At 35.0% G+C, this 12,468-nt stretch overlaps 1 protein-coding gene across 2 annotated transcripts in view; it reads left to right on the top strand.

Annotated features, from left to right (window-relative positions):
• TRIM23 (tripartite motif containing 23) overlaps window positions 1-10,170 on the top strand; it is a 36,580-nt gene extending 26,410 nt beyond the window's left edge. Inside the window, exons 8-12 of one of the 2 annotated variants that reach the window (XM_012462266.3) lie at window positions 2,633-2,762; window positions 3,283-3,393; window positions 4,844-4,968; window positions 8,104-8,209; window positions 8,595-10,170. In XM_012462266.3, coding sequence (XP_012317689.1) covers window positions 2,633-2,762; window positions 3,283-3,393; window positions 4,844-4,968; window positions 8,104-8,209; window positions 8,595-8,653 — 531 coding nt within the window. In that variant the 3' untranslated portion in view covers window positions 8,654-10,170. Of the gene's footprint in view, window positions 1-2,632; window positions 2,763-3,282; window positions 3,394-4,843; window positions 4,969-8,103 lie in introns of both variants that reach the window. The other variant, XM_012462265.3, reaches the window with a different exon arrangement.
• The last annotated feature ends 2,298 nt before the right edge of the window (window positions 10,171-12,468 follow it).

The raw sequence follows: 12,468 nt of genomic DNA, 5'->3' as shown, positions 1-12,468 counted from the left end.
GCTTTGTAATATATTTTGAAGTCAGGAGTGTGAGTCCTCCAATTTTGTTCTTTTTCAAAATTGTTTTGGCTATTCAGGGTCACTGGAACTTCTGTATAAATTTTAGCTTATTTTTTTCTATCTCTGCAAAAAACATGATTGGGATTTTGATAGCTATTGCATTGACTCTATATAGATTTCCTGGGGTAGTATTCACATCTTAATATGTCTTTCAATCCATGGACATGGAATGTTTATGTGTTTATTTTAGCAATGTTTTATAGTTTTTGTAGTTTTTACTGTGCAAGTCTTTGACCATCTTGGTTGGGTGTATGCTTACATATTAGGTTGGTGCAAAAGCAATTGTGGTTTTTGCTGTTAAAAGTACTAGCAAAAGCCACAGTTATATTTGCACCAACATAGTATCTTAACAAGTCTTTCACCATTTTGTTTAAGTTTATTCCTAAATATCTTAAACTTTCTTTTCTCTACATGTTCAAAGAAACTTCTTTAGTCATGAACTATAAAAATGACCCCTGAAAGTATACTTTTGATGTTATTGTAAGTAGAATTGTTTTCTTAATTTCCTTTTTGGATTTTTAAGTATATAGAAATGCAACTGATTTTTGTTTTGATTTCATATCCTGAAACTTTGTTGACTGTATTTTTTTTTTCTTGATAGTTTCCTTTATTTTTCACTTTCAGAAACTGCCACCTTCACAACCACTGCAACAACAAAAATTTATATATGCCACAGTGAGAGCATAACTCATCCCAGTTTCCCTGAATTCAAGTCACTTGAAGTCAGCTACTCAGTTTGGCTGACAATTCTTTTGATGTTCAATATTGGCGATATGAACATTATGTTAATCCTTCCTGATTTCTTCAATGAAATAGTTATCTCGCTGCAAACTACAATAAAATTAATATGGTTTGAAGTGTCAAAATATTTATTTCCATGACTATATTCTTTCTAATAGGTGTTTTTGTGTGGATTGTTCAGGATTTTCTACATACAAGATCATGTCATCTGTGAAGCGATATAATTTTACATCTTCCTTTACAATTTGTATGTCTTTTATTATTTTTCTTGCCTAATTGCTCTGTGAGCATCTTCTTGTTGTTCTTTATCTTAAGAAAAAGCTTTCAGTTTTTTGAGTATCATGTTAGCTGTGGGCATTTCATATCTCGTGTATGTTACACTGAGGCAGTTTCCTTCTGTTCCTAGTTTGTTGAATGTTTTTATTATGAAAGGGTATTGAATTTTGTCAAATGCTTTTTCTGCAACTATTGAGATGATTATGTGTTTTTTTAATCTCATTCTATGTATTACACTGATTGATGATGAATAATTCTTGCCTTCCAGGTATAAAGCCCATTTGGTCATGGTGTACCAAATGGTTTTTTAATGTGTTGTTGAATTCAGTTTGCTAGTATTTTGTAGTTTCCTCCTGGTTGCACCTCAGCCTCACTATGTCGGGTATGGGGAAGGGCAGGGATGAGTGCACAGAATACTCTGAATTTTATTACCCCTTTCACTGGAATGCCTTCTTGGTTTTATGGCCTGGTGCTGTAGCTTCTTAACTGTTCTCTAGAGTTCTCACAGAAGTAATTCTGTTCCATATATAGTTTTATTTCTGAGACGTATAACTGGGCTTTAAGTATAGCTTTGGAGCCGTCGTGTAGATGGTAATTAAAGCTTGTAAAGAGAAAGAAAATATGTAGAATGAGAAGAGGGCCTCATACAGACCCTCAAGAATAGCAACATTTAAGAGGCAGATAAAAGAAAAATTAGGAGCATCCAAAAATGGGGTAAAACCAAACCCGGGAAATTTTGTATCATAAAAGCCAAGCAAAGAGTGCTCAGAGGAATAAGCAGAAATAACACATATATGTTGGCAACTGTTGTAAGGACTTTTTATTAAAAATTAATCCTTTCAAGAATCCTATGTAAATTTTGTACTATTTTAGTCCTCCTTTTATGAAAGAAGGGAAGCAGAGAAATCATGCAGCTAGTAATATATAAAAATGTTCATTATAGTATTATTTGTAATATCATAAAATCAGAAATTATCTAAAATCTACCAGTTGGGGGCTTGGTTAAATTGTGGTTTATGGAATGTAAAGAAGCCATTAAAAGAAAAAGGTTGGTTCATATGTATTGAAAGGATTCTGTAATATACTGTTGAGTGAAACACGTTGTAATGTGTGGGTGATACTTTTTAAAGAAAGTTTCTTGTGTTTGTGTATGTTGGCCAGTAAGTGCATGGGAAAGTATCTGGAGGGATATACATCAGATTCATAGTGAAAATTTTTGGGAATTGAGCAGCAATTTTCATTTTAATTAATTTAGCCCTATTGTAAGGTGTTTTAGTATAGCATAAAAACATGCTTAAATAAGATTTAAAGAGGATTCATTTGAGTTAGAAAATCTGAGAAAATTAAGTGAGTGTGTATATTCTGTTATACAAAGACAAACTGGTCAGTTTTACTAAGGAAATATTTAGCCATGGGGAAGGAATTCTGAGGAATACAACTCAGATTGCAATGGTTGAGGAATGAATAGGAAATGTAGAAATAATAAAGGTGCTAAATGCTATTACTTTCTAACTGTATGTCAAATGAAAACTATTTTAAAATATTTAAATTATAGGATAATCGAGTTCACATTGGACCAAAAATGGAAATTCGGGTCGTTACATTAGGATTGGATGGTGCTGGAAAAACTACTATCTTGTTTAAGTTAAAACAGGATGAATTCATGCAGCCCATTCCAACAATTGGTAAGTATTAATACTGGTTTTTACCTTAAAGGACATTTAATAGACAAACCCTAGCTTACAGCCGAGTTCTTGTGGTCTTACTTGATACTAATCTGTCATGGTGGTGGGCTCTTTTCTGGCTTTAAGACATCAGCATCTCAGAGAAAAAATGCAAGATTGTGTGGCTATGGGAATGAAATGTGGTTGGGGATAAAAAGAAGAAACAGTATTGGTGGGACAGTTTGAAGGAATAGAAGATTGGTGATCCGGGCTGAAGGTGTGGGGTTGGGGGCAGTAGTGCAACAGAGCTGGAAGGTGCATGGATCCCAAGGTCCTAAGGACCTTGGTAGAGGTTTAGAGGAGGTTACAGGTATTCACTCTCCATGTAGGAGCAGGAATGGGGTTGATGAGGATTCAGTGGATATTGCTGCATATAGATAATTGATAAATCACAGTTATACACTGGGGAATTGTCTGTGTTTGATGTGTCATTCATTGTAAATGTAAATATAGTATAAAAGTTAACTTTTTTTTAAAACAGGTTTTAATGTGGAAACTGTAGAATATAAAAATCTAAAATTCACTATTTGGGATGTAGGTGGAAAACACAAATTAAGACCATTGTGGAAACATTATTACCTCAATACTCAAGGTGAGAGTTAAAAATGACATTTAATTTTTCACATTTTTAGGGTGGCAGTTTTCAGTGTACTGATTTGACTAGCAAAGCTGATATTTATTATTAAATCCTTGACTATACACTTAAGTATTAGTGGCTAGTTCCTTATCTTGTAAAAAACGGAAGTAGAAAGATTAGAATATGTACTTTTAGTTTATTCCTGATAAACCATTATTATAGAAATAAACCAGATGTAGCTTAGATACATAGAGAGTTAAGAGTGTTCTTGCTTCTCTTAACAGAGAATGTATATTATCAGTATTATATGATTGTGATTGCTGGCAATGTAGTGGTATAGAGTTGAATTTATGGTGTATGATTCTGCTGCTCAATTCAGTTAAACTCAACATTTATCCCATTATAATCTCACAATAGCCCCACTCCCACATTTCTTTCATAAATAGTTTTTACCCGCAAAAGAAGTTACAGTGGCTTGCTTTTGACCAAACGGTATTATATCATATACTCTACATAGGTTTTAGTCACATTTGGGTTCTGTTCTACACTTTTGCCTCATAGACCCCAACCTAAGACTTAGGCTCATGCCTCCTATTCTGTATGTTATCCTGCTTTGTACCAAGATGAGAGACTGAATAATTATTTTTACTTTGGGATTTTTGATATTTAGTATGAGCCATAATTAATAGAATTTTTTTTTTTTGAGACAGAATCTTGCTTTGTTGCCCAGGCAGGAGTACAGTGGTACGATTGCAGCTCACTGCCATCTCTGCCTCCTGGGTTCAAGCAAGCCTCCCACCTTTGCCTTCCAGGTAGCTGGGACTACAGGTATATGCCACCACATTCAGCTAATTTTTAATTTTTTTTTGTAAAGACAAGGTCTCACTGTATTGCCCAAGGGTCTCAAACTCCTGAGCTCAAGTGATCCTCCCACTTTGGCCTCCCAAAGTGCTGGGATTATAGGTGTCAGCCACTGTGCCCTGCAAAAATGGAATTTTGAATATGAGGAATGGTTGAAAGTATGGGGATAGTTAACTTAGAGACAATACTTTGCAGAGAGAAAAATGGTGATCGTTTTTATCTTTTAGTCTTTTATTCGAAGACAAAATATTACAAAAGTAGTATTCGAAGAACAAGTAGCATCAGTAGGTAGAAGATCATGAGGCATATTTTGAAATTCATTATGTAAAAAATGTTTCTTGATATACAGACCAGTTTGCATTTGATAGAGCAAGTGTTGTAAATCCTGTCATAGATGGGGAAACTAAACCTGAGAAGTTATGTGAACTACTTGAAATCATACTGTTCGTTATTTGTAGGTGCCCCTGCCATACTACGCAGCCTGTGTGTAAATGATGATGGTAGACAAACTCTAACCATAATATAATAATGATATTATTAAATATTTGGTCCATTTACTGAACTTTAGCACGTGACTAATTAGTATTTTTGTTTTTTTGGGTAGCTGTTGTGTTTGTTGTAGATAGCAGCCATAGAGACAGAATTAGTGAAGCACACAGTGAACTTGCAAAGTTGTTAACGGAAAAAGAACTCCGAGATGCTCTGCTCCTGATTTTTGCTAACAAACAGGTAATGCATTTTTATATTAGAATACTTATTTTAGTAGTTTTGTGCATTCCATGTCATAAGGCAACTGGAAATATTTCAGAAAATCAATTCCACAGATATTTATAAAGTTTCTCTGTGTATTTTGAGTACATCTATGTGAAAAATGCTGTGTTGGTTACCTGGGAGTATACAAAATAGAATTATAAGGTAGTTCATGCTCACCAGAAACTCCTGGGTATGCATATGAACACATAAGTGAGATTCAAATACAAAGAAAACTGATAAGTGACTTCAATAACAGAATGTTACAGGGAATTAGGAGAGTAGTTCTAAACGTGGCATGTTGTAAGATTGTAAGATTTAGGATTTGAGCTGAAATTATGGATGAGGCTGAGTCAATATGTGAAAGGAAGAACATTACAGAGACGATAATAGCATGAATGTTTTTAGTCTAGGGAACGTCAAGCAGATCTGTATGTCAGGTGCAGGTATTCTAGAGAATCTAGAATAACAGACAAGGCCATGCTGTAAAGCCCTGACAGAGCTAGACTGAGAAATTTAGGTTTTATTCTATGAGCAAAGAGGACTCATCAAAATGTTTTTGGACTAGTGGGCAATAAGATCATATCAGTGTTTTAATACTATAATTCTAGGGGTAGAGTGAATCAGGGCAAATGACTACAGACAGGGAGATGCAGTAAATTGCTTAAATAATTCAAGTGACCATTAACAAGACTCCGAATAGAGAAATAGAAAGGTGGAGGCAGATGGAAAAGACTTTGAGGTAGAAATGGTGACTGAATGGCCGGGATGAAGGACTGGGAGTAGCTGAAGATTCCTAGACCTTGACCCTAACTTTCTAGGAGGATGAGATGCCTTTAAGTAGTGGTAGTAGAAGAAGAGTAGAAGTGGAGTAGATAGATGTCATGGGAGGGGAAGAATAGGATGAAGAATAAAGAATTTTCCCCTTAATAAAAAAAGGCAAACTATTAAGAACTGGTACATTTAAGACATTCAGATAAGTCAGTGAATGTTCTTTGATATACAGACCAGTTTGCATTTGATAGAGCAAGTGTTGTAAATCCTGTCATAGATGGGGAGACTAAACCTGAGGTTATGTAAATTACTTGAAATCGTACTGTTCATTATTTGTACGTGCCCCTGCCATACTAGGCAGCCTGTGTGAAAATACCATTTTCTGCTCATCAGATAAAGATTAAAGTGTTTTCTAATCTTCAGACTTACATACACCATTATTATTATTTTGGAGACTGAGTCTTGCTCTGTCTCCCAGGCTGGAGTACAGTGGCACTCTGCTCACTGCAACCTCCCCGTCCTAGGTTCAAGCGACTCTCTTGCCTCAGCCTCTTAAGTGGCTGGGATTGCAGGTGCTTGCCACCATGCCCAGCTAATTTTTGTATTTTTAGTAGAGACAGGGTTTCACTATGTTGGTCAGGCTGGTCTCAAACTCATGACCTCAAATGATCTGCCCGCTTCAGCCTCCCAAAGTGCTGGGATTACAGGTGTGAGCCACTGCACTGGGCCACATTCCATACACTTTCAATATGATACATTTTACTCCTTCAATAAGATGGGATTTGAATCTGGTATAGTAAAAATAAATATTTTCTAATTATTGTATGATTTATTAAATAAGTACACCCCACTCTTGGTGGTTATTAAACTGAGACATTTTCTTGGGGGACAATTTGGCAATATTCATCAAAGTCCTTTACCCTGCCATTCTACCTCTATGTATCTGGTAGACAAATATTCAAAGGTTATCCTACAGATAATTTTGCAAATACACATAAATGTATGTCAACTCTTGTTTGTGTATGTATATGTATGTACGTGTGTGTATATATATGGATTTGTAATAGCATATAAGCACAAAACTTTAATCTGAACATTCAGTATAGGACTGGTTAAATTGTTGTATCCTCACAATGGAAGGGAATTCTGATATTAAAAATAATGCAGATAATCTGTGCTGATAATGGAGAAGTATCTTCAACATGTTTATGTAAAAAACAAAAAACCAACCCTGCAAGTTATAGAAAGTCTAAACTATGTTCCTCTTTGTGTTTATTTGTATGAACATGCATGGAAATTTTCTGGAAAAATATGTTGTTACTGGTGGTTGCTCCTGGGGCAATGGGTGTTCAGAGCGGGAATGTAGTGAACTCTTCGATATATAACCCTATGTATAAACCATTTGTTAAGGTTTTCGTGTGTTAATTTTTTTTTTTTTTTTTCTTAGATGGAGTTTCGCTCTTGTTACCCAGGCTGGAGTGCAATGGCGCAATCTCGGCTCACCGCAACCTCTGCCTCCTGAGTTCAGGCAATTCTCCTGCCTCAGCCTCCTGAGTAGCTGAGATTACAGGCACACGCCACTGTGCCCAGCTAATTTTTTGTATTTTTAGTAGAGACGGGGTTTCACCATGTTGACCAGGATGGTCTCGATCTCTTGATCTCGTGATCCACCCGCCTCGGCCTCCCAAAGTGCTGGGATTACAGGCGTGAGCCACTGTGCCCAGCCTAATTTTTTTTTTAAGTTGATGCCTTATAATTACTTAGGCCGGGTGCAGTGGCTCGCACCCGTAATCCCTGAACTTTGGGAGGCCAAGATGGGCGGATCACTTGAGGTCAGGAGTTCGAAACCAGCCTGGCTAACATGGTAAAACCCTGCTTCTACTAAAAATACAAAAACATTAGCTGGGCATGATGGCGCGTGCCTGTAATCCCAGCTACATGGGAGGTCGAGGCAGGAGAATCACTTGAACCAGGAGGCAGAGGTTGCAGTGAGCCAAGATCGTGCCTCTGCACTCCAGCTTCGGTGATAGAGTGAGACTCCATCTCAAAAAATAAAAAAATTACTTAGGCAATATGTTTCCATTTAGGCTGCAAGGCCTTTATTGATTTCATTGTTAGGTTACCCTTACAAACTGTATACGTACACACACATAGAAATTAGTTTAACCAAACTGTTTTTTTTCCTATTCTTGTTAATCTCAGAATAATTACTGAAAGAGTCTAGGTTTTTTGTTTAGGCTTCTGTTAGAATGCTGTCAACAAATTTCTCTATACATAATGATAATTAGAAAAATGGTAATTTGGATGGACTGATGAAAAATATGTGTATATATCTTTCAGGATGTTGCTGGAGCACTGTCAGTAGAAGAAATCACTGAACTACTCAGTCTTCATAAATTATGCTGTGGCCGTAGTTGGTACATTCAGGGCTGTGATGCTCGAAGTGGTATGGGACTGTATGAAGGGTTGGACTGGCTCTCACGGCAACTTGTGGCTGCTGGAGTATTGGATGTTGCTTGATTTTAAATGCAGCAGTTGTTTGAAGTTTTGTGGCTAAGAGTAACTTTGCACATAATATGTTGTAAGAAATTACACATCTTGAAAGATGATAATTTAGGATGCATATATATATATATATATATATATATATTCCCATATATATATATATATATATATTCCCATATATATAAAGGAATCTTGGATTGGGAATTCAGTACATTATTGCTTTAAAACATTGTGGCAAATTAAATTTCTAATTGAGCGGATTAGATTGAATTAAATAGAAATTTGTTGAACATACATTCTTTTTAAAAGTATATTTGTTATTTAAGTTTTTCAGATTATATGTGACCAATATACTGGGAAAGAGGTAGTCACAGAGAAAGGGTAAGTGAAGGTTTATTCTTTCAGTGAAAAAAGAATAGCCAATTGAGTGCCTAATGAGACCTCTGTGTGAAGCAAGTTAAGTATAGCTTCTTCTTTAATCTGCCTTTTCACTGAAGGTTGGCAGTATTTAGTAGTAGAAATGGCAGTTGCTTAATGAAACAGAATCCAAACTACATCTTTGGATAATAGGATTACTTTACATTTATGTTCAGAGTTAACAGAACACCTTTAATGCTAAGAACTATAAGGTATATATAAAATTAATATTTTATAGTGTTTTATTAAAACTTTTTCCTAAAGCATTTTGTATAAAACAGTGAGACAGAATGAAATATTACCTAATTAGGCTTGTCAGATTAGTAATAAACTGAAGAACAGTAATAAAACTGTGAAAGTAGTTGGATCTTCATTTATGAAAGACCCATTTCCAGGACCGATGCTAGGCTTATGTACAATTTCCTAGGTCAGAACTCTAAATTGGTCCTTCTATTTTTCAATATATTTAAAGTAATATCTCTAATATAATATTGTATCCTTTGTGGGAATGACTATAGGTAAAATGTAGTAAATTACACAGAACCAGGGGCAGCTTTATTTATGTAAAAGCTAGTGACCTAAATAGAAAATGAACTTTTCCTTAAGAGTTGTTTGTACAGTGGGGAATGCTTATTACTTCAAACTATCTCCCAAAATAAGTGCATTTATTTTGACAGTAAAACTTAAGGCTCTTCATGACAAGGCCTTGAAAAGTCCACTTAAGAGGAAAAATGTCTAAAGGAAAAATATTCCAAAAGTTTACATTAATTCTTCAGTGTTGTTAGTAAATAAAAATTTGTGCTCTTTATGGTTTTTCATTTTTAAAGGATACTCTCTTTATTATGGAAGCATGATTTATTTAAATAGGTACATTGAGACTTTGGTTTTTTTTTTTAAATATTCTGATACTTTAGGAAGAAGTTAAATCTTAAATCTTATCAGTTTAATTGTTATAAAAACAGTGATGTCTCGTAACAAGGTGTGACTTTTAGGTAGCACTGTTTTGGTTCAGTCTTTTTAAATCCATTTTTATTTGTTTAAAAACATTAAAACTTTTAGAAAACAAAGCATTAAGAAAAAGCCTATCAGTGATATGGGCAATATGTAAATAAATATAATACTTTATCCTTTATTTTTCAGGTAAATGGTTATGCTGTTACAAGTATAGTTTGTGTGCATAAATAATACTTCTGAATTAAATTATTTAATATTTGACTGGTTTCAATAACTGAAAAATAAAAAACGTGTTGCATTGCTTGTGAGAACTTGAGCTGTTTTCTCTACTAATTGAAGAAAAAATGTGTAACACTCAGATGAACTTGCTTCCCTTGTTATTTCATCAATTTTGCTCAACTTTGTAATGTACATTCTTAGCATATAACTGAACACAACTTAAAAATTGTGCTTACACCTGATTGTAATGTATATATATAATGGTAGATGTTTGTGATTCTTTTTTAAAGAAATACTTTTCTCAAGCTCCCATTACTATTTGTGGTTGTATTCTTTCACTAATCATTAGTTAAGATTGTGCTAGTCTCCCCTGGGAAACTTAAGACAGTTATTTTAAACACAGTATATTAGAATTTTCCTAGTATCTCTGAATTTCTGTATTAAGTCTAAATATTACTGTATGATTATATAAAGCAGGTATGTCAAGTGTATAGCCCTGGTATATAATTCAGGAATGCTTTATAACCATCAGAAGCCATTATTTGCACTACATATATGATCAGTATAGACAGCAATAAAATGTTAAGATAATTTTTAAGAAGTCCCATCATTATTCTTAAAAGAAGTCTTTCTTGAACCATCTATCTAGTATTATTGCCAGTAGTGACCAATTTAAGAAGTTATTATTTGTGCTGTAGTTAAGAGAGAAAATAAAACAAAATAGGTAGAGATTGACATACATGCCTGTCAAATTTGAGATGTAGTTCATTTGATAAAGCAAAATTTTAGAAATAATATTTTGAATTTGCAACATAGGACACATTTACTGATGAGAACAGATACTATACTTGGTCTTAACTATACCTGATATTAGCCAAAAGGCTGAGAAGTGATGTGCAGGCCACATTTAAATAATATAACCATAGTGTTTTGAAGGAGGAGCTACAGTTTTGCATTGAACAAAGTGAAACTGTTATTGCCATTTATATTTTAAATGTAAACTTGTTTCATAAGAAAACATAGCATTTTAAATGACCATTGTAGAAAATGGCATGCAAAACTTAGCTATAGCTCATGAACTTATAATGCTAAGAGAAGGACTTTTTATGTAACATTGGGATACTTCTAAATTAGCAAAGTGGTAACAGGGAAGAAGACAGCTGTATTCTTCCCTAAAAGAATAAAGAATGAAAAGGACTAATGAATAAGAGTGAAATTGTATACTGATTTTTATTTATTTATTTATTTTTGAGACAGAGTCTTGCTCTGTCTGGAGTGCAGTGGTGGAGTCTCATTCAGGCTGGAGCGCAGTGGTGCGATCTCAGCTCACTGCAACCTCTGCTTCCCAGGTTCAAGCAATTCTCTGCCTCAGCCTCCTGAGTAGCTTGGGTTTACAGGTACCCGCCATGATACCCAGCTAACTTCTGTAGTTTTAGTAGAGATAGGTTCTCACCATCTTGGCCAGCATGGTCTGGAACTCCTGACCTCATGATCCACCTGCCTTGGCCTCCCAAAGTGTTGGGATTACAGGCATGAGCTACCACGGCTGGCCAAAACATGCTTTTAAAAAGACATGGACAATGTATGTTTTTAGGCCTGCCAATCAGGTTAAGTTTTTGACATTAATGGAAAAATTCATTAGTCAAATATGGTTTCACTCAAAGCAAAAATAATTGTATTTGTTGGGGAATGAGGCATCATCACAACTTGGTGGCAGTATTACCAAAAATTTAGATTGTTTTTAGAAATGAATAAAGGTAGGTAGGTAAGTCTAAACAACTAAAATTAGAAACAATAAATGTCACATTGAAAAGTCATTTTCATGTCCAACTTTAAGTTCTACTTTTAAAAAGGAGCATACATTATAGTAGCACAATCTAACAGAATCTCCTATCTCACAAGTTTGTAGCAGAGGAAAGAATCCTGCTGATCAATAGAAGGAAAAGTGTAAGCAGATTTAAAACTTAAGAATATAAATTCCCTAAACAGGTCTTTCAGCATGTTCTTCCTATATGTTTCTGAAAGAATCTTTCTGGAAATGAAGCAGTGGGTCTTTTTTGTTTTTTTGAGATGGAGTCTTGCTGTTACTAGCCTGGAGTGCACTGGCATGATCTTGGCTTACTGCAACCTCTGCCTTTCAGGTTCAAGCGATTCTCCTGCCTCAGCCTCCCAAATGCTGGGGCTACAGGCACTTGCCACCACGCCCAGCTAATTTTTATTTTTAGTAGAGACAGGGTTTCACCATGTTGGCCAGGATGGTCTCATATCTCTTGACCTTGTGATCTGCCTGCCTCAGCCTCCCAGTGTGCTGGGATTATAGGTGTCAACCACCACGCCCAGCCACAGTGGGTCTTAATAGTTATGAAGTAAGTTATAAGGGTGAGTGAAAAAATCAATATAAGAAGAATTTGCACTCATATTGTTTTACTGCTCCAATTTCTACTAATCTCTATTATTAGATACCAAAATTTTTATGTATATTTCTTAATGGTATATTTACTAAAGATATACTATAACTTGAGGACAGAAACAATTGTTTACCTATGTTAGAAAAATAATCTGAAACAGTAAATGAGCCTGCATATAAAACCAAGGATTCAGATATCCACT

Source organism: Aotus nancymaae, unplaced genomic scaffold (assembly GCF_030222135.1).
Source record: "Aotus nancymaae isolate 86718 unplaced genomic scaffold, 86718_ANA_hifiasm-v0.15.2.pri h1tg000014l, whole genome shotgun sequence".
NCBI lineage: Eukaryota > Metazoa > Chordata > Mammalia > Primates > Aotidae > Aotus > Aotus nancymaae.
This window is presented reverse-complemented; position numbering and strand designations above follow the sequence as displayed.